Source organism: Echiichthys vipera, assembly GCF_963691815.1.
Source record: "Echiichthys vipera genome assembly, chromosome: X".
Lineage (NCBI taxonomy): Eukaryota > Metazoa > Chordata > Actinopteri > Perciformes > Trachinidae > Echiichthys > Echiichthys vipera.
This window is the reverse complement of record NC_139825.1, coordinates 35,201,021-35,225,531: the sequence shown is the minus strand read 5'-3', so window position 1 is coordinate 35,225,531 and position 24,511 is coordinate 35,201,021. Positions and strand designations below refer to the sequence as shown.

Below are 24,511 nucleotides of genomic sequence, written 5' to 3'. Positions count from 1 at the left end.
TCTCCTTAAGCAGAGTCTCTCACTGTCCACATCCAATACCTGGGTTTTTGGCTGGCCTACCACCTTCGCAATCCTTTTCTTTCTCATGGTCTTGTCATTGTAGGCAGGAAGACACTTATTGAAATCAAATTTGTTTGTGGTAACCGGGCCCTAATTTTATTGATTTAATAACACAAATTGTTAAAATAGCTAACTGACTAATGCAAACATCATTATAATTGGCTGATGTATTTCAAATTAAAGGGCTCGAGGAAAGTCATCTCACTTGATCATAAAGATCAGATTTGTCTACTTCCTATGATTGTTGTGGCTTAGGTGCATGCTGCCTACTGAGGCACACACCTTGGCTGCACTCCTTTGAAATCACCTAAGTTGCCTAGCCCTCCTACCAGACATATGGACACACACACACCCATTATGTGTGATTAAAATATGTCTGTCACCTCAAGGTTCAGTGGAACAAAAAACCTCAAGAGAGGACAGATAAAGAATCATTCACCCAGTTGCAGGTCAAATATCAAACTGTCAGTGCTTGGAATTGCAACAGCTGTCCCCACAAGCTGTGTAGCTGTTTAATCCTAGATTGTCCAGTTAATTTATCCCTGCAATAAAACCTAGCCTATCAATTGCAAACAAACTATGAAAATGTATAGGGCAATTCAACATAGAATCACAGAATTACATTACTCTCTTAGGGTAAAACTGTCAAGTACATTAGAATTCTGGCTTCTCTCCAATCAGCAATGTCACAGACAGTGGTGTAATTTTGATTTCATAGGTGTGTGAGTTGGGGGGGGCACAGTTAGTACACGCAAAAAAATTCAAAATGGCTTTAGTGTTTTACAGATACCTCTACCTGAGTTAGAACAAAAATAATAATTTTGATATGTCGCCTTCATGAAATGGATGGATCATAAGAAAAATATTTTATAAGTGCTGGATTTTATCAATATATTGACTCACCTCATAGGTTAAAAAAGTGCAGAGTAAAAACACTCTACTGTAATGATTCACTTATTCGGATTTAGTTCTAGGGGGGAGAAATACTGACATCTGAAAAATGCAGGGTCACAGCAATACATTTCCATCAGCTGGCAGTGGAATATTACATCTGCCCAGATACTGTGCATAAAATGTTCTCAAGAAAATATTAGATAAGATTTACAAATCAACTCAAGCCATGCCCTTATTTTTTTTATTTTTTTGCATTTAACCAGGAGTGTTCAATGGATATTAAAAACCCGTTTTTCAAGGGAGACCTGAGCAAGGTAGCAGCATAAATATATCACATATCACATAAGGAGACAAAATCAAGACTATGAAACTGACCCTTCAAAAGAGTCAGAGAAAGAGTCAGTTTCATAGTCCTGTAAATTACAAACACTGAAATCTTACGAAATCTGCCTTCTTTCATTTTGTATTTAAAAACATTTAACAAGATTCATTTATTGAGTTGAGCCAAGGTGCGGAACACACAAATGCCCCTTTTTCAATTTCCCTATGGGCATATCGGACAGAAAGCATAAAGAAGGATGCAAAGAGTCTTTTATGTGTGATAACCACACATGCTATAGTTAGTATGGGAGAAGACGAAGACCAATTGCCATATAAAGTTGTACCAATGACAGAGCATATGGGTGGCCAGAGCAGCAAAGTTCTAATACAATAAGTTGTTCTTGACAGTTCTGACACATTTTACAATTCGCCAATCCAGTGGTTACAGTACAACTACTACTTAAAAAAAGCATGCAAACCGATTGCACTTAAAAAAAAATGAGAATTAGATGTTTAAAGTTGTACCAACTAGTGTGTCCTTCTTAGAATACAATAATAATGAGTTTAAGCAACTAAAACAATCAAGTAGAGTGTACTTGATAACTTACTTTAGATGTACTCACAACTTAGTAAAGACTACTCAGAATTACTATTTAAATCTACTAAATCATTGCAAGTGAAATTTACTCTGTTTAGTCAAGATAACATACTTATCCAAGTTAAACCAACCTAGCATTTCAAAGCAATGTGAAATATTTGCTAAACCCATACAACTGATTGAAATTTAAAAAAGCAAGTAATTGTTACAGCAATCTACGCAAGCCTCAAATATCTACATAGGAATGAAAAACAGGTTCCAATCTCCTAAAATAATCAGAATAACAATTAAACGTAATAAATCAAGTTCATGACACAGTTGAATTTTCAATTATATCAATTATATTTTATCCTTCTTCCTTTTCAACTTTTTTTTTTAAAGATTTGCCATCAAAACACAGGTAACTCAAAAAGAGATTTTTAAGACTTTGCCATTTTGGTGGGGGTTTATTCTCTCCCAAACCAAGCATCACTCTTTGAATAAAGCCGAAGGTGTTTTTCATGGCTTTAGGGTAGTCCAAATGTAAAGCATATGACAGTCCAAACAAGAGGCAAAGTGCCTTGGGTAGGTTCTGGAGATCATCCATTACAAAACCTCCCTCAACAATGATGGCAGTAGACACTTGGCATAGATGGAGCTGATTTTGAGTGAGTTGCACATCTTCACAGACAACAGTCAGCACCCCGACAGATACTTGTGCCCAGAGGTCCGTTTCACAAAGAAGGTTAAAAAAACTCTGAGTCTAACCCTGAACTCTGAGTTGATCTACTCTGAGATAGGAAACTCTGAGTTTTCGGTTCCAGAACAGCAGATTTGCGTTAGGTTGATCAACTCAGAGTAGTTTGACCTGGAGTTAAGCGCGTGCACCACAAGTAAAAAAAGACAGCATCAATGGAGCCTTGATTCGACGAGTCACCATAGCAACGGGGAAGCGAAGGGCTACGCTACAACTGGAATTGGAAATATTAATGCTCTCATACTGTGAGTTTGAGCAGGTTTACACTGCTGCAGCAGCAAAAGAGAGGGAGACGTGCGGGAGAACATTGCGGCTCGGGTCAGTGCATAAGTTTAAATGTAGTCCTGTTGCAATCACAGTAATATCACAGGGGGAACTGCTTGAGTGGGAGCCTATTAATCTATTTCATTTAGGTGCATTCTCACAGGGGAGAAGCGCACTTGGCAGCAGCTTAAGATGAAACATAAAAACATTGTTCAAACAGGTAAAACATCGGCACAATCTCATGGTGACGCCTCATTTTGAGCATGTTTTACATGGTAAAGTAAATATTACCGTAAGTGGCTGTTTTATATGTTGTATAAAAAACTCCCATTTGCAAAAAAACGCAGCGCAACACACAACATCTGCTGTGATATAAGAGCATCACTGGTTGTTAATGTTGGAAATGTAAGGAGGGATGAGATGGACTGTGACATGAAACGGTGTTGTGCGTATTCAGCTCTCCTGCCGTGAAATGGACCCCTTCGCATTATAGGTGATGTTCTGGATCAGAAGGCTGTTGTTTCCACCTATAGGAGTAGTTTATATACCGGTAACCCAATTAAAAGCACACACTTTTGAACCTATGAATTGCAAGAAAAGCTGGGATTATATTTAGGAAACCTTAAGTCAAATACATTCAACTTGCTTAAAAGATCCATTTCATTCATTTTGTAATTATGGCTGCAGTATATTAAGGACGTCTATGCGCGGTCTGATAATCATCTCCCGACGAATATTTAATTCTCTTTGCGGTAATGCGTCACCTTCATCCACGGGATCGTTATCAAAAGGACATGCCATGGTAGTGAAAATATTCACCACCTAATATAACTTCTAATGTAGGCCTACTGAATGATTTTTATACGTTGTATAAAAAAAACTCCCATTTGCAAAAAAACGCAGCGCAACACATCTGCTGTGATATGAAACGGTACCGCTCAAAAAGAGAATTGCCTGGAAATGCAAGAACATCTATAATCAATAGTCTGATAATCATCTCCCGACGAATATATAATTATCTGCGCAGTAATGCTGCAGCTTCATCCACGGGATCGTTATCAAAAGGACATGCCATGGTAGTGAAATAGTCACCACCTAATATAACTTCTAATGTCTGATTTTTGCAATGATTTTCTGAAAAAACAGACGGAACTTTACTACGCCAAAACTCGCGTGCTGACTGAATGAACGAGGAAATCAAACACAGTGTGTGGCTGAAAGAGGGCGGAGACAGAGAGAAACTCAAGGTTTGCTGAGTAAAACCTGGTCCCGACCAGGTTAGGTTCGGAGAGCATGTTACCATGGTAACTGACCGAGAGGTTAAGTTACCTCTCTTTGTGAAACAGGCTAGAGTTACCCCTCTGTCTCTGGTTTGAGTTACCTCCCTTTGTGAAACAGAAAACTCAGAGTTTCCCTCATTTCAGGGTTAACAGACTCAGAGTTTTCACTAAACCTGCTTTGTGAAACAGGCCCCTGGTCTTAATCCTGTGATGAAACCAAACAAAAACATTACATTACAGCAGGGAAATGTTGGAGTTAACCCCTTCTCTATGATGGCTTTCAGCTCTTAACATCGCAGCTTAGCTCAGCGCAAACAATGGCAGTGGATCGAGTCAGTGGCATACTCGGTAAAAAGTGAACAAAATATTCACTGCCATGATTTGCACTGATCTACAATGCTCACAACTAGACGCCAGCCAATGGACTATATCAATCTAAAAAACATTATTTTTTAGGCATTTCTGCTTTATTTGATAGTCACAGTAGATAGACAGAAAAAGCATGGGGGAGAGAGGAGGAAACATGCCCAAATGCGCTCCTTTCAAATCAAACCACAGATGCTGTTGTCTGGACTCAGCCTTCATGTATGGAACATCTCTACCAAATGCACCTGCATTTAAAACACAATACTTTTTATTTTATTTTCTAAATCTTAAGTCAAATAGGCAAGGTTGGGAGGGTTCTGGCAGCTCACCCGTAGAGCATGTATCACATACTGAGGCTGTGTCCTTACTCTCATTTAGCCACCGGTAAATACAAATGTGTTGTAGAAGTCACTGGGGTCATCACCAAGTAGAACGGGCAGGACTCTGAGTACAATGGTGCGCATAGCTGTCACATCTGGTTTCTAGAAGTGGATGATGAACAAATTAAGCTCTGGAATAATGCCGCATTCAAAAGCTACAGTACAGAAATGTCTGTGAAAGTCTTTACAAAACAAGTGTCACTGGATTATTTGACAGTGCAGCAAACAAGTTACTGATCGGAGAATTAATTAAGAAACAATTTACAGCTGAATTCAACAGAGGTTGTATTTATTTATATTCTATCAAACATACTGCATATTTCTTGGGATAATCCAGCTGAGTTCATCAGTGGAGGCAAGTGCTGTGATCATCATCACGAGACAACTCTTGCATATATCAGTTTCGACCTGGGACTAGTGTTTCCTTATTTTTGATTGAAAATAAACAACTATTTTTCCCGCTCCTATTATGCAGTAGTTCTCTCAGTCTCTCTATGGGAGCAGATGGAAAAATATGAAAATGTGAAATGTAACATTTTAATTTCATTAGACCTTAAAGGTAGTCATGTAAATAATCAATCTTATCGCACATTTCTACACCAAATGTGCTGCACATGATAGAAAGACACTGCAACAAAAATAAAAAAGCACCGATGAGCAAGGGCACAAAAAACTAAGATAGCATTATATAACTAAACTAATAATGGCGGCACCTTGCTTACAATTCAGGCTAAAAAGATGTCTTAAGATTTCTATTTAAATATCAGAGGTGGAGGTCATGATTTTAAAATATATTGACATTAAAATTGCACCTTGTAAAACAACTTAGACCCCAAACAGTGACCAAATTCCGACTGTAGTAGTACATGAGGAAATTGCACAGACCAGTGCCCAGCCACAGCTCCTCTGCAGACTCACTACTGTAGTCAAATGAACACATTGCAAACGACTCCCCTAGTCCATGTAAATATAACTATGGCTGTGTTGCTGCAGCTGTAGGGGCACAAAGCGTTTTTACCGCGTATCATGTGCAGGGGCCTAGGTTTCATGTACACGCCTCAACTGTTGCTTTCACTCGCGTGAAGTCTTTTTTCTTCACCCGCACTGAATTAAAGTTAATAAATATACTGCTGGCTAACGTTTAACGTTACATGATGCAACAGGTAAATGACGCAGCTAACAAACGCTAATGTTAGCTAACGAACACTAACTGTCGTAGCAGTAATTAAAACTTATTAACAGACAAACTTAATCGATAACTGACCATATCATTCTTCAAAAGAATAAAAGGACGGTGCAAAAGTTGAGTCAGCAGGATGTCCTCAGTGCCCTGGCCTGTGTGTTAGACTGGTGCGTTGCTGACCGTTGAGCGGGAGATACTGAATGCTGCTACTGCACATGCTCACTTCTTCTGCTGTGCAGTGGGTAGTGAGACTGTGTTGACTACTTATTGTTGTGAGTGAGATTAACTAAATAAAGTAATCTTCACTCTAAACTCTAAGTATTTTGCATTTTTTAACCATGCAAGTAACTGTTATTCATAAATACCAGTCATAACTGCATCTTGTTGATAACCTAATAAAGTTAACTAATGTTTGTATGTCAGGGTAACTATTAGATTTTAGCTGGCGCCCCCAGCCGATAATAAACGGGTTCAGTCACTGAACTGTGTAAAATAGTTAAATATTACTGTCTTTATTCCATGAAGTTAGGTCCAAATCAAGACTTTGCCTTTATTCCACAGTGCTCCAAGACTTATTCAAGCCAGTTCCTGGAGACGTATGATGCGCACAGCATGGCAGTGGATGCTGTAAAGTGGAACCACTTCCATCCGAAGGTTTTCATCTCTTGCAGTTCAGACTGGACCGTTAAGATCTGGGACCATACCATCAAGTAAGACATCTAACAAAGAGAGTGAATACCTTCAGCCACTGTATATTTAAACAATAGCTCATGACAGGCTGTGGTATGTTGTGATTATATCACAGCTAAGGGGCGTTGTTCAGTCTGAAGCAAAGACTGTTTCTTGTGCTTTGGCAGACCAGGTGCTGTTTACCTGCATGTACTGTAATGACACATTGAACTTTTTAGGAGATGGGTACTGCTGGATCCACCCCTCCATAATTAGGCCACTCATGCGGTCAAGGTTCATTTTAAATGTTTCAGTTTTATGTCCTATTTAGTTCACTTGCTTTTTTGGGCAACCGGTATGTTAGACTAACATTTTTATCTCAGACGTGGTGTGATACTTGTGCAAAAGAAATAGACGTCATAGCCATTATATGTGCTTTAGGTCACGACTATGAACGAATCAGATTGGGGACTTCAATTATTCATTGTATATAGGACACCCTCTACACACTGTATATTGCATCCCAGCTATAAGAATTGTTCTATTTTTGTTACGGGTCGGGAGGGGGCTGACTAGGAGAACAGGTGAGTTGAGTTGAGCTAATGAGGAGGTAGTGGCAGGCAAGTGATGAGAATGAGGGGGGAAAGAATTGAGAGGGGAGATCATGACAATTTTGTCTGTATGTGATCTAGTTTTTAACAGCTTCTTCAGCATTCATTTTTGTTTTCCGTCATCAAAGGTTTTTTCTATTTCATAAATAAAAAAGTACAAACACCATATCCAACGAGCTGTGGTACATGTTGGGTTATTTTTATGGCATTCAGATAGAACGCCACTTTTATTTGGTCAGTCATTTTTGGCTGATAGTAAGGTGTTGTGGGATCCTGGTTGGCTGGAGTGAATTCAAACAGGGGGGTGACAAATACAAATACAATACAAATACTTAGTACTTAATACTCTTGAACAGTCTCTCTGTAAAACTCTCCAATGTCGGGTGAAAGGTGGGACCTTATGACTCCATGTGTGGGACTATACATATGGCTGACTTTAAGCTAGGGAGTAAAGCAGTGACCAGAACTACAGTGCACGAGGAATTGGTCATCTCAAATTGGGAAGTCTGGATATCCCAGTAACTGCAGCTTTCATTTTTATTTCTGTTTAATGGGCTGTTTATTAAAGTGTAATTTATATTTCAGCATTAGCCAGAAAAAAAACTACCTGGGTGGAAGATGATGGAAGATAAATGACTGTGGTTAGTTACAGAAAGCAACTGCAATTGTATACTGCATTTATATTTTCACGGTTAGCAACATTACTAATGCTCTATGTTCAAATGTCTATGTACATTCAGAGAATCAACAACATAATCATAGTTCCTGTAATCCTTCCATAATATTACAGTATTAGTCTTCATTATCTTCTTATACTCATTATAGTTCAGCATAATTTTCTGTGCTTATTTGACTAATCCAGAGAGCCTCCCACTTCTTGTCACCACATGCAGCTTGACTGAATAATGATAGTAATCATATTGCCATTATGAGAGACAGGGTTTTCATGAATGATCCACAACATCCCATAGAGGGGTTCTGACTGGATCAAACAACTTTCCACAGACTTTGCCACAATGTTCAGTGTTTAACCTGTCCTGAATGAACTGTAGTATTTATAGAAGAGACTTGCATCAAGTATCTTAATCACACAAAAGGTTACTTTGATAAATTCACCTCAGCCTCAAGATAAATTTAGACATTATTTGTGAATCCTAATAGCTCTGACTCTCGGATTTGTGTTAAAAGCTCTCTGGAAAGACTGAACAAGATCTATTAGCCCTTTGCACCTAATATCAGATGTATTCTACACCTACCAGAGTTCATGTCATCTATCAAACAGACACAGCAGCATGGAAGAACAGTAAAGCGCATCTTGCAAAAAATCAATAATAGAGGCTAGGGGAAATAATGGGAAGAGTGTTAAGTGTGGTTGATTGTGCATTCTGGTTTGTTTACTAGGATTTGTGAGGATCCATTTTTCACAGAAAATAATACACAAATATTCACAAAAGGTGTGAATATTTGTGAGTATACTGTATTCAAGGAAGGGTGTTGCATAAATAACCAGTATTCTGTAGACTGTTTTTGTGCAACTGTGCTGGTATATAATGGAGCTAGAGGATGCACTGATTGTGTTATTCTGAGACGACTAGTCCAAATGTCTGGTGTGGAGATCCAGGTATTTAACCTCTAGTGAGGGCGTTCACAAGGCCGATGATGTCACTGGAACCCTCTGTGCTCCAAGTGCCAACGACAGTCGTTGGAGTGAAAGATGTTGGTGTAAAGTTGGTTTAGACATCGTTAGTGCTCTACTGGGTTATAACGACAGTCGTTGGAGTCACACGAGGCCCTTTGTGAACAGTTGTTCTTTGAGGTTAGATTGTTGAATCTCCTGGGAAGGGATGAAAAAGCAGCATTGTATGTTGGAGATAAGTGGTGTCTTAGGCCTCCTCCTCGGTTTAGTGATGGTTTCTCTAATTTTACATAGATTGCTTCTTTTACTTCTTTTGTTCAAACCATCTGTCCTCTCTGTCCAGGGGTCCGTTTCACAAAGCAGGTTCAACAAACTCTGAGTCTAACCCTGAACTCTGAGTTGATCTACTCTGAGATAGGAATCTTCAGTTCTTCAGAGTTTTCAGTTCCAGAACAGCAGATTTGCGTTAGGTTGATCAACTCAGAGTAGTTTGACCTGGAGTTAAGCGCGTGCACCACAAGTAAAAAAAGACAGCATCAATGGAGCCCTGATTCGATGAGTCACCATGGCAACGGGGAAGCGGAGGGCTACGCTACAACTGGAACTGTAAATATTAATGCGCTCATACGGAGAGTTTGAGCAGGTTTTTCACCGTAAGTGTAACACCGATGCAGCAGCAAAAGAGAGGGAGACGGTGTGGGAGAACATTACTGCTCGGGTCAGTGCGTAAGTTTAAATGTAGTCCTGTTGCAATCACAGTAATATTACAGGGGGGACTGCTTGAGTGGTAGTCTATTCATGAATCACCACCTAATATAACTTCTAATGTAGGCCTACTGACTGATTTTTGCAATGATTTTCTGAAAAAACTGACGACAGAACTATACTACGCCAAAACGCGCCCACTGACTGAATGAATGAGGAAATCGAACACCGTGTGTGGCTGAAAGAGGGCGCAGACAGAGAGAAACTCAAGGTTTTCTGAGAAAAACCTGGTCCCGACCAGGTTAGTTTCAGAGAGCATGTTACCATGGTAACTGACCGAGAGGTTAAGTTACCTCTCTTTGTGAAACAGACTAGAGTTACCCCTCTTTCTCTGGTTTGAGTTACCTCCCTTTGTGAAACGGAAAACTCAGAGTTTCCCTCATTTCAGGGTTAACAGACTCAGAGTTTTAACTAAACCTGCTTTGTGAAACAGACCCCAGGATGTGGACATTGATGTCATCAAAGAAGTGGGCTTTCTCCTTGAGATGTAAGTTACCAGCTCTGTGTCGCAGGTTTCTAATAACTCTAAGCTTGAGTTACAGGGGTTGGTAGGAGTCAAACAGTAGATATTGATCTGTGTGAGTGGGTTTTTTGTATACCCCAATGTGGAGGCTCCTGTCATTCTCCATATGGACGTCACAGTCTAAGAAAGGCAAACTATTCCTTAACTTCTTCTCTGGTGAACTTGATGTTTCTGTCCACTGAGTTTATATGTTCTGTAAAAGTTTGCACCTCTTTGGATTTGAGTTTAACCCATGTGTCGTCCACAATGGCTCGGTGTTATTCCTTTGAAGGAGTTCAGAGCCTTGTCCTCTACCTCCTCCATGTATAGATTTGCCACACTAGGGGATACTGGTGAAATCATGGCACAGCTGAGTTTTTGTCTATAAAAAATGCCATTAAACTGGAAATATGTGATGTTCAGGCACAAATCCAGAAGTTGACAAATGTGGTCTGGTTTGAAATTTGTTTGGTTTTGTAAGGAGTTGTCCTGTGTGAGCCGCTCTCTTACTGTGGCCAGAGCCTCCATGGTTGGAATACATGTGAACAAGGAATTCTTGTTGTAGGATACCATGGTTTCATCTGGATCCATTTTTAAGTCTCTGACTTTCTTCACAATGTCTATGGAGTTTTGGATGTGGTGTGGGGTGTTGCCCACCAGTGGTGCCGGGATATTGGCTATGTGCTTGGCAATGTTGTAAGTGACAGAGTTTATGCTGCTGACAATGGGCCTGAGCGGGGCCCCTTCTTTATAGATTTTTGGGAGTCCATATAAGCAGGGGGTTGAGTCCTGGGGATAGAGCCTGTAATATTGTGATTTGGCAATGGCTCCTTCTTTTTGTAGTTGCTGTAGACACTCTATAACCTTCTTTTTGTAACCACTGGTAGGGTCTCGTTTCAGAGTGTTAGCGTCACTGAGTAGTGCAGAGATCTTTGCCTAATAATCAGTTGTATTGAGAACAAATGTGCATCTACCCTTGTCTGCGTGAAGGATTGTGTTGTTGTGGTCTTTGCTCGGTGCTGTTACTGCTTGTCTCTCCCCAATGTTGAGGCTGGACGGGGGGTCCTCAACACAACTGATCAAAAGAACAGCTATGTAAAAGTAGAGAAACTACTAAACAGAGGAGGAGGTCTAAGACACCACTTATTATTTGGACCAGTCCCAGCCTGGTCAGATGCGTACATGAACTGATGAAGCCTCTTGGATGAGAGGTGAAACGTCTTCCTAGACAAATAACCAAGTCAAGTTGCTTTTGACTGAAATTGCTTTGGGGATTTTCATAGATGGCTTCTTTTACTCTTCTTTCAAACCATCTGTCCTCTCTTGTTGTCATCAAAGGAGTGGGCTTTCTCCTTGAGATGTAAGTAGACAGCAGAGTCTGAGGGGGTTAGCTCTCCTGTGTTGGGCCATGCGTTTATGCAGTGGTTGTTTTGTTTCTCCAATGTAGAGATAGCTTATGCAGATACTAATGTTTTTTTTGTTGTTGTTATTTTCCTTTCTAGTTGTTGTTTTAATTGTTTTAAAGTCAGTTAGCCCTTCATCACACTATCAATATGAAACACTTATGAAACATCCATTAATATAACCTTCTTTCATTGGGGGAAAAATAAATAAAACTACTTCAAATGCCTTATTTAATATGTCAGTCAAGGCGAATATTGGCCAATAAATCGGTGCATTCCTAGTGAAGTTGGAATGAAATAGTTCTAAAACAATTAATAGCATATGAATCAATGTCATAGATGAACTCATTTATCAATCTTGCGTGAAAACGGGCACAGAATTGGTCGTAGGAAAGGACCCACGTGTGATTTATCTGACCAATCTCAGCGTACGAATGAGCGGGCCTTGATAAATGCTGCGGCTGAATACGATCGTCTTTAACATGTTACGCCCTTAAATATTCCTGGTTCAGAGGTCTCGCCCACTGAGGTCAAACACGGAGAGAAGGAACGCAGGTTAGAAAATAAACTTTTCCGACACACAGATCGGCATCCTGACATCCGAGATGGAGCAAAATAAAGATGTGCTTTTTGTCAGTCTTAAGAGTGGAATAAACGGGGCCCATAAAAACGCTGTATGGAAGAGAATAACGGAGGCAGTCAAACCGAAGCAGCGCTCCACTGTGACCCGAGTGCGCTTGTGCGCACTGTTGGACAGGTGTAACCCAATTAAAAGCACACACCTTTGAACATATGAATTGCAAGAAAAGCTGGGATTATATTTAGGAAACGCTGAGTCAAATAAATTCAACTTGCTCAAAATATCCATTTCATTCATTTTGTAATTATGGCTGCAGTATATTTCCACAGAACATACAAAAAGGTGTTGTTTTGTGTTCGCTATTATCCAAGTTTGTGATTTTAAACTCTTTAAAATAGTTTAAAGACTGTAAGTAACCAATGTTCTGACCGTTGTGGGTTAGCTGTATATAAACTACAGCCTTCTGAACCAGAATATCACCTATAATGCAAGGGGGTGCATTTCACGTCAGGGGTGCTGAATACGGCACAACACCGGCGCTCCTGCTCTGTAGCGGGGTTTGCCAGCGGGGTTATTAGGTATTCCGTAAGAGAATACCTTTGTCACCTAGAACCATACCAAGATGTTAATCATCTGATACCTTGTTTGATTTAATGCAATTTATCAAGGGTAGCCACCAACCGAGGAGATGAGTTTGGCTCTGCAGTGCGTCTTGCTGCAGCCACGCGCCAACACATTCATTCATTCATTCAATGTCGGGGTCGCGGGGGGCTGGAGCCGAGCTGTTTTGAAATATAAAAGAATCGTGTGTGTCCCCCTGGCCACCATGTTTAAAAGCGACAGCTTGGCATCACAAATCACCTGTACATTTATCAAGTGGTAGTTTTTGCGATTGATGAATGCGTAATCATTCATGAATGGTGCCTTCAGACGCACATGAGTATTGCTCCAATTGCTCCAACCACAATTTTTATTTTTTTTATTCGACGTTTGCCAGGAAATGGTAGTACGCACGTTTTTCTGCCGTACGTTCGTTTGATAAATGAGGGCCACTGTGTCCATTTCAAACAAAGTGGAGCCATAAGGTTGGGGCTTTGTGTGTGGCCATAGTTGACATCCACTGAGCTGCTGAAGCACTGTTTTGAATACATTCTTAATAACACTTTTCAACATTGCTACATTTTTAATCATTTTCCTGAGCTTGCATTCATAGACGTATTCTATCACTGAATATGGCCTCTTGAGCTCTGCATCACTTGCAGAATGAGTCTTGAAGGCTATCTCAGGTGTTGGGTGTGTAATTAGTTTCTTCCTTAGTAAATTAACCATCTACTGACAGACTGCTTGGGCAAATTGCTTTATTTATTTACTCATTCTATTTCTATGGATGCAACCTATTGAAATAGAAAGCTTACTCTGTGTCTGTCACACGCACGCGCAAGCACACACACACTCCTTAATATGTTATACTTGTATGTGCCTAGTTTCTTAGAAATACTTCATTTTTTGTTTTGCGACCACTTTTTGTTTGTATTTTATTTTTATAAATGTGAGGAAACAGTGTGCAGGACCTTTCTGTTTCATCTTCACCTTTCTCTGTCCAGACACTAATGAGGTACCATTGTCTGGACATATTATAACTGATTACCATGGTTCAAAGTCAATGTCTGTTTTCCACCTCTTGAAACTTCTTAATATGAATCACAGATGTCCCACTGTCTTGACCATAGACCATAAAGTGTCCTATTTTTATCTATTCTGCAGAATAAGACAGATCTTTCTCTGACTCTAGATTCTATTGAAAACTTAAGATGATGAGAGGCAGTTCTTGTTCATCCTGGGTGACATTGGATTTCAGAGGCATGTAGCATTTCCTTCAATATAATGAAAAGTACAGATTTCCTGTCTGACTGTGGATGTCTGTGTGTTTCTTTCAGGACACCAATGTTCACCTTTGATCTGAATGCAGCTGTTGGGGATGTTGCCTGGTCTCCATACTCCTCCACTGTATTCGCTGCTGTCACAACAGATGGAACAGTAAGTGTTTGTTGTACTTTAAATTTAGACTTAGACTTAGACTTAGACTTAGACTTCTCTTTATTGATCCCTTTGGGATGACTCCGGCAAGGAAATTGAGTTTCCAGCAGCTTACAAAAACACAATGGAGGTATAAAAAAATACAATATAGTATAACTAATAAACTCTTAGATAAATAGATACAGAAAGTATTTTAAAAAAAAACAGTAAACAATGAAGTAGATGTAAGAATCAAGGTGAAATAAAATTCACAGAAAATGAAATCAGATAAGTTTAATGCAGAGAAAATGGTAAAGATAAAATATGTATAACTGTGTATCACAGAAATGAGCAGTGAGATTGAATTATTGCACTTAAGTGGTGGATTAAGTTATTGCACAAAAAAGAAGATAAGTGTCCAGAGTAGATTATTCATTGCACATTGAGTGGCTCCCACTCCTTCCCTTCTGTCCTCTTTATTTCCTCCTCCCTCCGAGTGAGGAATTGTAGAGGATGATGGCCTGAGGGACAAAGGAGTTTTTGAGTGTGTTGGTCCTACACTTGGGCAGGAGCAGCCTTCCACTGAACCAGCTCTGGTTGCTGATGACGGTGTGCAGGGGGTGGCTGGCATTGTCCATAATGTCCAGCAGTTTGTCCAGGGTCCTCTTCTCTGCCACCGTCACCAGCGAGTCCAATTTCATGCCGACCACAGAGCCGGCCTGCCTGATCAGTTTATCCAGTCTGGAGGTGTTCTTCTTGGATAAGCTGCCCCACCCCCAGCACACCTCAGTGTTGGAGAGGACACTGGTGACCACAGACTGGTAAAACATCCACAGCAGTTTGCTGCAGATGTTTAAGGACCGCATTCTCCTCAGGAAGTACAACCTGCTTTGTGTCTTCCTGTACAGGTGGCTGGTGTGTGTTGTCCAGTCCAGTTTATTGTCCGGCCACGGTATTTGTCCACAGCCTCCACCTCAGCTCCCTCTAGCAGGACTGGTCGCGGTCCTGGTCTGGACCTCCCAAAATCAATGACCAGTCAGTCCCCCACCAGAATCCGATACTCCTCCTCTCTGTCAACCCTGATATACCACGATGGCTGTGTCATCCGCGTACTTCGGTATGTGACCATAATGTCAGACGTGGTGTCCTTCAGCCTGACGTATTGTGGCCTGTCAGTGAGCTAGTCTCTGGCCCAGTCCACCAGATAGGGATCCACTCCCTTCCTGTTCAGTTTGTCCTGAAGTATAGGGGAAGTATATAAGAACTGGAGAAGTCCAAGAAGAGAATCCTCGCTATGCCGCTTCCTTTATCCAGATGGGAGTGGTGCAGCATGTAGAGGATGGCAAGGGGACAAGGGCTGGTTAAACCTGTTGAAGAAGTCATTCAGCTCTTTCGCCCCCTCCATTATCCCCCCTGTAGCTCTGGTCTTTGTGTTGTGACCTGTGATGGTCCTGACACCTTCCCAAAGTTGCATGATTGAAGTCCCCAGAGATGATCCTCAGGTGCTGTGTCTGCAGCCGTGCAGTGACTGAGTGGATCTTGTCACAGGCAGTGGCTGCGTCCGCTCTCTGTGGGATGTAAACACAGACGGTGATCACGTGACTGAACTCTCTAGGCAGATAATATGGCCATAGGCTAACAGCTAGTAGCTCAAGGTCCCGGCAACATGAGACTGTCTTTACTGAGATATTTCCTGGGTTACAGCAGCGGTTGTTGTTCACGTACATGGTGAGTCCCCCACCTTTGCTTTTTCCGCTCGCTTTTGTGTCTCTGACGGCTCTCACAGCAGTGAATCCCGGCAGGTCCACGTTAGCATCCGTTACGAGGTGGTTTAGCCATGTCTCCGTAAAGATGAACAAGCTGCTCTCACGGTAGATCCACTGGTTGTTCAGCGTGGACAGCTTGTCAATCTTGTTTGGCAGCGAGTTCACATTCCCCATGATTACGGAGGGAAATGATAGCTTGTAGCTCCTCCGATTCTCTTGAGCTTCGCCACGGCCTTGCAGCCCCTGGGTCTCCTCCTCAGCTCCGCCGGGACGGGGTGTTGTATCCCAGCTCGTCCCTTTGTGCGCAGAACCAGCAGTTCCTCTCCTGAATAATTGAGAAAACTGGCTCTTGGTTGCATTTTAAAGTTAGAAATATCCATAGGATATATATGAAATACACAATCTCTTCACAACAAGGGTAAAAAAGTAGAAAGAAAGAGGGTAAAATAGGGTAAAAGAACTAAAAAACCGGAGAGCTACTGGAGAGGCAGCCGTCTCCTACAGCGCCAAAGTGATGAGAAATTTTGCAGCTGATTGCTGAAGTTAAGCACTTCATAATTTCTTTTGTGTTTTGGCCTTTATAGCACTCTGGCGCAAGCCACAGTGCATGATTTTGCTTAATTTTAAATGAATTAGTGTTTCTTTCCTTTAACTGAGCTTTTTCCCCTCAATCACGTTTTTTAGGGGCATTCTGAGATTTCATGGGGCATTTTGCCCTTTGCTCCCATGGCAACATTGCACTTACCTGACAAAATGTGAAATCACAACTAGCTGCATCTACCACCCGACTCCCAACTCATTATTATCCTTAGAATATAGTCGGAGATTCAGCTGACTAAATCCTTCCTTTATTCATAAGACTAGGCCTCATATTAATGCAGAATAGCCTCAGGCAATTGAGTTTGTTCAAACACGGTTTCTTGTGACAAAGGCAGCTTCCTGCCTTGCCAGCAGTTATTGATTCCAGCCAAAAGTAATTTTGGTGGATACCGACCGTGTTGCTTATCTCCACATATTTTATTAGTATGGCTGCAAGCTGTCCCCATCTGTTTGTCTTCACACCAGTCTGCATCATGCTATAAAAGACCAGTGTTGTGTCTGGCACATTTCCCTTCTAGTGTGCCAAGTGAAGTCGAGTGAGAGTGACAAAGGAAATGGGAGCTGAGCAATTTGAGATGCACCTTACGTGGTAGTGTGTGTATGCGTGTCCCGTCATCTATAATGCCAGAATTCAGTCACCATAGGCACAATACATACTGTAGTATACCCACAATTATGCAAATTATTTCACAACCAAACATCCGTCTTGATAAGATACAGAAGAGAGGAACAGCTATACAATTATAGATAAAATACTATAAATTTAATGCTCCTTTTATAGTTTACAAGCTGCATATGAATAACAGGCAATGCATACAGCTGAATTTTAGAACCAGAATAAAACTAGCACTTCATTTGATTGTAAACATCCTTTACAAAAAAAAAAGAAATCTAATGAAAATACTCTTCTAGAAAGCATGATAAATCTCCATCCTGTATTCTAATTTATTCTCTGAAACTGGATCAAAAGCCATTTTGAGCAGCTATTAAAAAACACATTAAAAGCTCATCAGTTGGCATAGGTTTTAGAACTACAATATCCTCTCATTAACTGGATCAACTAAATAACAGTTTTACATTTAGTTGGAGGCAAGGCTAAACTCGACATTTGGTCACTGTCACATTTTTAAGAATGGTAAGATATTGTCAGAATGATGCTAATCAGGACACTCTTCCCCACGGTAGCAGATTGTTTGCAATACATTTGGTGTTTTCTGTGACAAGTGTCTGCTAGAGCTTGAGCGGCTCAGCATGAGATTTGAGCTCCTTGACATCTATCTTCTGTTGATTAAAACCTGGCCTGCTGCTGCTGCTGCTGCTGCTGTTGCTGCCACATTGCAAAATGTCGGAGACGCAAAGGCGTACGTGCGTGTGGACATGTGTTCATAAGGATAATGAGTTGCCTGGCAAGCTGAGGTGTAATGACACTGAGTTGCGCAATGCAAACAAATATCTCTTCATTCACTCTGTCCTTGCCTTTCTATCTGAGCTGAATAAAGTGTCAGGATGAAATAATGAGAGGTCTAGGCTTATCCTCCAGTGATAAGTCTGGAAATCCATATTTGCTGTCCGTGCAGCGGCTCTTAACCTTCTGCACATGGACTGCTTCATATTTCAGATTGGTATGCCTGTATCGGTCCTGCCCGATTTTTAGATCTGATAAAGCAACCTAAAGTAGTCAAATCTGCCTAAATAATTGAACTAATTTGATATATAAAATTATCAATTAAAATTCAATATGTAATACAGTATAAATTTGATCAAAATCATAAGCATCATTTCAACAAAGTAAAATGTATCTCTTCTCTAATTGTGTGAATTACAAATGTACTCAGTGTGTACTGCAGTCAGTCATGTTACATTACTGTTGATGCACAGGGCACAAGTTGTCTGTTACCAATTCACACACAAACAGAAACAATGAAGGTCTGCATTTACTCATAATCCGACAGGGCAGCACCTTCTAGCAGGACTCTGTGGAATAGTGTGTGTGTGTGTGTGTGTGTGTGTGTGTGTGTGTGTGTGTGTGTGTGTGTGTGTGTGTGTGTGTGTGTGTGTGTGTGTGTGTGTGTGTGTGTGTGTGTGTGTGTGTGTGTGTATGTGTGTGTGTGCGCGCGCGCGTGCGTGCGTGCGTGCGTGTGTATAAAACTTGCGGTGCAGACCATGATATGATGACACCGCCCCACTGAGGAGGAACTATGAAGAACTCAACTCAAATGTTTTCGCAACAATGTCATTCGTTCCTGTCAACTCACCTGCATCACTAGTTGATGCCTGGTTGTTTCAAAATAAATCCGTGATTTTCGACCATTTGATGCACTCTCCTCCAGCATCTGCTTCTTCTTCATTCTTGCCTTTTCAGCCCCTCCTTTCTCCTTTCTCTTCTTGACCTCCATCAGGTGTAGCTGAGCAAATCAAACACGCAAATCCAATTCCTTTTCGACTGTAAGAAAATCCACTACTTCAACCATGCCTGCTTTCTCTCTGTCTGACAGCCGCTCATTCATCCCCATTCGTTCATTGGATAAACGTGGAGCGATCATTGGAGCGATAAGCATTTCCCATTTCCCATGAGGCTTTGCTCCAACCATTCTACATTAATTTAAGAACAAAAAAAACAAATTCAATCGTTGGCCATTTTATATTTGTGGTCATGAAAGTTATGCAATGTCTAAACAAAAATAATTAGCTCAAGATAGGAGGCTAAACAAAAATCAGTAGGCTGGATTAATGAGAGTGATTGTGACACTGTAGCAACCATGAGTGAGATGTAGAGACACAACAAGTGTTATACATAGTGTTTGGACTCTCATGCATATGTGGTTTATAGAGATTTCTGAGATTTTTACAGGAACGTGCTTGATTCTGAAGAGTTTTAACTCAATGGGCTGGTCATGAACTTCACACGGCTGTGCAGGGCAGTCTGCCGATCGGTTCACTTGACCAGGAAATCTCCCGGGTGTCCCGATGGCCACTCCGCCCCTGGGTGCTGGTACACATAAACGGTGTGAACCCTAGCAGCTCTGGTAAAAGGAGTGGGCTGAGCTTTGCAGTGGGCTCATTTGTTGCTGACAGATTGTCTAAATGCACTTATAGGCTGAAAGAAGAATATATGTGTGTGATCTGGTTACTTCTGGATAACGGTGCCTATGATTTTTAAATGGGGCTGCCAGCATAGACAAATACACATGCAGACAGAAGCGCTCTCACTGAATTACAGGGAACACCCTCTTTGCACCAAATGGTCAGGCTGTATCCTTGTGCTCCATTAGTTTCCTTCTCATATAAAAGGCAACACAAGATATGAAAAGGCAGTTTGTAGCAACAGTTTAAGCCTTTACCTACTAACTCTGGAGCCAAAATTTTCTGATATACATTCCCCAGCCTAAATGTGGTGGTCAGTAAGATGGGCCAGTTTTTACCTGATTTCTATTTATACCTTTAGACAGGGATGGGGGTAATGCCAAACTCTGAAATGTCAATTCAGAAACAAAACAAAAACAAGAATAACATATTGATTCTTTTGAGCACTCATATTTTTCAGGTTCATGTCTTTGACCTCAGCATCAACAAATATGAGGCCATCTGCCAGCAGCCAGTGGTGGCCAAAAAGAAGACCAAGCTGACTCACATTGAGTTTAATCCCATCTATCCTATCATCATAGTGGGCGATGACCGAGGCTATGTCAGCAGCCTCAAACTTTCCCCTAACCTACGCAAGAAACCCAAGGTAAGAATCTTATTGAGTTGACAGAGGTTGTTCAAGCTCTTACTGACTTGTCTTAATAAGACAACTGATAATTAACTTGAATGGCCTATTATGTCCTTTTACCTTATATACCATCTTATCTGTAAATGATCTAAATGCATGTCTGCCCTTTTGCATTATTTATGTCCGCCACTTGTTCCACATCAATGAAAGATCTGATGATTCAGTCCTGACCTCAATCTAATTTCACTAAATAACCATGGAATCAAGGCCGCCGTTCTTCCCCCTCCTCTGCAGGTCATTATCAGCATCACTTATCGCCTGTATTTTTCTCTCTCACGCTTTTAGGCCAATTAGCCACAGAGAGGTTGAGTGTTCTTTGTAATTGAATAATCCTGTTTGAAAAGAAGGACAGGCAGAACATTAATTGTCATGTACTGGAAATTTTACAAAAACAACCTGATTACTGGTGGCCGAGTGGTTTAAAAGGTAGATCACATAACTGCAACTGCCCTGGGTGCAAGGGTACCCATGGTGATGTTATAGATCGTTTGCACAAATGATCCCACTGTCTGTGTCCCCATATTTCCTATCACTCATACTGTCCAACTAGAAATACATGCCAAGACATAATGGGGAAAATAATCTTAAAGAAAAGAAAGCTACATTGTAGCAAATGTTGAATTCCACTTTAATCCATGCACAACTGATGAGTCACTGAAGGTTCTGTTGGCAGTCATGACAATGGTTAATGAGCTGTGGAGTAATCACAGCAGCCCAATACTAAACACAGGAGGAAACCTAATGGCACACTGAGCCACAACACTTTAATCAGGGCCCATTTAGAGTCAGCTCCCCAGTCTCTCCAGTCGTCCTTTGTGATGATTACATAGGTGCATGTACACTAGAAGAAATTCTTATGACTGGAGTAATAAGTATTTATTTTCACAAAACTTTTTTTTGCATTATACATGGCATCGTCAGGCCTACATGCAACACACATTAACGATTCTCATTCAGCCACTCACATAAACACAGTCTGTATGGATACAGCATAACAACACATACAAACACATCCAGTGGTACCTCATTAGCAACCTCAGACTCTAGCCCTAAAGCGTACAATTGGGAAAACAGTTCAGCATCACTGACAGCCCTCAGAGCATTTTGTAACACAGTGAGACAAATAAGCATCAGGCACAAACACCCACAGCAAATATTTATTAGTAATATGTCTAATAAAGTTGGCACAGGAGCCCACTAAAACTTGCACAATGGCTATGGTGGCCCATTAATATACCCAAAACATTGGCAACAGTGGCCTGGCAATCCAAACAGTGTGTTGTACTCACCTAAGGGCATTCGGTAAGGCTGACGAGGCAGAACAACTTCTTCCCTCACTTACTCACACTAAACCAGCCCACTTGACAGCTGTTGTCTTGCAGTACTCCTCAAATAGTTTTTAATGAATGGTTTTGAGCTTACAAAGTAAGAGGTCAAACGTTGACTATAAGTGTCAGGAAACAGAAATGTACCATGTCTGTTCTAAAATACTCTCTCTTGTGCTGAACTGAGCAGTTATTTCCCAGTGTAAGCCTGAAGGCTACAGTCACTAATGAGGTAGTGTCGCATGTGCCTGCAGTTTTGCTATGCACACATAATTGTATAGGCCTGTGGTTATGTGGTGTTATCGTGGAGGGTCTGTGGTGTTGAGAAACAAGAGTCAGTCTACTGTCATAGATAGCGTTTATGTGGTCTTTACTTTGTAGTTAAATCTAATGAGAAAGTGGTTCACAATTCAGTCAATGCATATTAAGTGAAAGTGCACATTCTTTGGGCACAATGTTCATTTTTTTTAGATGACCACTAGAATGAAATTACCCATGTCTGTGTTTATCTCATCGATACTATTTTCATTGGCCACATTTTTTGTTGACCACAAATCCCAAGTGACAGTTGCAATATGAAAGTAGTATTATGCAATATTTTGTGATTTCCCATTAATCACTATTGTCTCCTGGAATATAACGTCTGTTACATTTGTATTAAGTGTTGAGTGCTAGAAGCAGAGCAGACACAACATTATTGGCCTCACAACGCTGTTGGGGCTTTCGGTCTGTATGCAATACTTTCATACAGACAAAGCAAGTTACTGCTGCTGTAATTGAACCAGCAAGGAATTTAGAAAATAAATCATAACAGAAGTTGATATCTTGAGAGATTATGAATTTCTATGATTTTGATTATTTTTGAAGTTTTATTAATTTGAAGTACTTGTTTGTGCCCAGTCAGCCTTTATCTCCCCTGTGGAGGAAGCTTTATTAAGGCATTCACCATGACAGTAATATTATGTTGCATTGATATTTGAGGCTCATTCGTTTAGGAAATGCAGCTGTCTGTCTGGACCAGTCCCCTCCCTGTATCGATTTCAAACTTCAAAACAACTGCACCAAAATATAATTATATATTTGCCAAGCTTCAAAGAAGAAGTTAACAAGTCACCTGTCATTTGTTCAACTGAGTGAACGGTCAACCACATTCATCATTATGTCACACTTCATACACATACAATAAGAAAATACATTTGTACTAATGTTTAGTGTGTACTATTTTGGTGGTGTAGTGGTTAGCACTGTCGCCTCACAGCGAGAAGATTTCAGGTTCGCATCCCGACTGGGGGCCTTTCTGTGTGGAGTTTGCATGTTCTCCCCGTGTCTGCGTGGGTTTACTCCGGTGTCCTCCCGCCATCCAAAGACGTGCATGTGTTAGGTTAATTGATGACTCTAAAATTGCCCTTAGGTGTGAATGGTTGTCTGTCTCTGTTCGTCACTATGTGCCCTGCGATAGACTAGCGTCCTGTCCAGGGTGTACCCCGTCTCACGCCCGATGTCAACTGGGATCGGCTACAGCCCCCCGCAGCCCCGACAGGGACAAGCGGTTGAAGATGAATGAATAAATGTTTTTATATATATAATATATGTCCTAACTCAAGAAAACTGTCTTCCCTGCAAATTTGAGGACATAGTTTTTAGAGATCACACCTTCAGTAAGTTTTAAGCTGTAGGTGGGTGATTTCAACATATTGATCCATGAAAACATACACTGAACATTTGACTGTGGCAGGAATATTGCTAAGAACATAAAACCATGTTTTTGGCAGTTTTTCAAGCCTTTATCATATAGGACAGACAGGCAAAAAAGGGTGAGAGAGGGGTGGGGGGCATGCAGCAAAGGGCCGCATGTCGGTGTTGAACCCGCGGCCGCTGCCTCGAGGACCTTCAGCCTCTTTACATGGGGCGGCTGGTGGCTGAGTGGTTAGAGCAGTCCAGTGGGGTTGTATGAGGGACTTATCTATAGTTAGTGTGTTACCTACATTACATATCCTTCACAATGAACTCCTGCAGCAGAACAGGACACGAAGTGAGCCATATTATATAGCTGTAAGTGGCTTTGCTTTTATACACACAGGACTATTTAATGTGCCCTTTGCAATGGTACCCTTTAGACAAGTAGCTCCATGTTTTCAAAGAACATTTTGCAATATGGTGGAAAGAAATTATTATCTAATGGAGTAATATAACGACTGTGCTGCTACTGACCTTACATCCATTTCAGTTCTGTCTAATTGTGTTGTGTTCTCCTCTGCTTAACTGCATGCCTGCTGGGATTGTGGTCTCCCCAAGTGCTTGGTAAGCACAATACAATTTCTAAATTATCTCTCTCTCTTGTTCTCTCTCTCTCTCTCTCTCTTTCTGTGTGCATGTGTGTGTAGGGCAAGAAGGGTCAGGAGCAGCCTAAGGGTCCAGAAGTGGAAGAAGCCAAGATGGAAAAGCTCCTCAGTCTGTTGAGGGAACCAGATCAAAGCACAGTTTAACATCATCATGGCTCCTCAACACAGCAGCATGGTACAATCTTTTATTCTCATCCATAAAAGAAACACTTTTTGCGCAACAGTAAACAGCATCAACATGACAAGAAAACTATCTGTATGTGTTTATTAAAATTGTTATTGTCTTATCGCTCTTAAGCTGTTAATACATTATTTGATTCGTAATGCTTATACTGCGGCACTTGATACATGTTAAACAGGCAACTTAAGAATTCCATTGACTTGGCTGACCTCTTCTGCACGGATTTATTAAACATATTACGTATGTATTGCACAAGTTGAT

At 40.9% G+C, this 24,511-nt stretch overlaps 1 protein-coding gene across 1 annotated transcript in view; it reads left to right on the top strand.

Moving 5' to 3' along the window:
* dnai1.2 (dynein, axonemal, intermediate chain 1, paralog 2) overlaps positions 1-24,213 on the top strand; it is a gene marked incomplete at both ends in the record, with an annotated part of 39,645 nt that extends 15,432 nt beyond the window's left edge. The window contains 4 exons of the mRNA XM_083938745.1: positions 6,644-6,792; positions 14,186-14,285; positions 20,175-20,360; positions 24,112-24,213. Coding sequence (XP_083794871.1) covers positions 6,644-6,792; positions 14,186-14,285; positions 20,175-20,360; positions 24,112-24,213 — 537 coding nt within the window. The remainder of the gene's footprint in view (positions 1-6,643; positions 6,793-14,185; positions 14,286-20,174; positions 20,361-24,111) is intronic.
* Between the last annotated feature and the right edge of the window lie 298 nt (positions 24,214-24,511).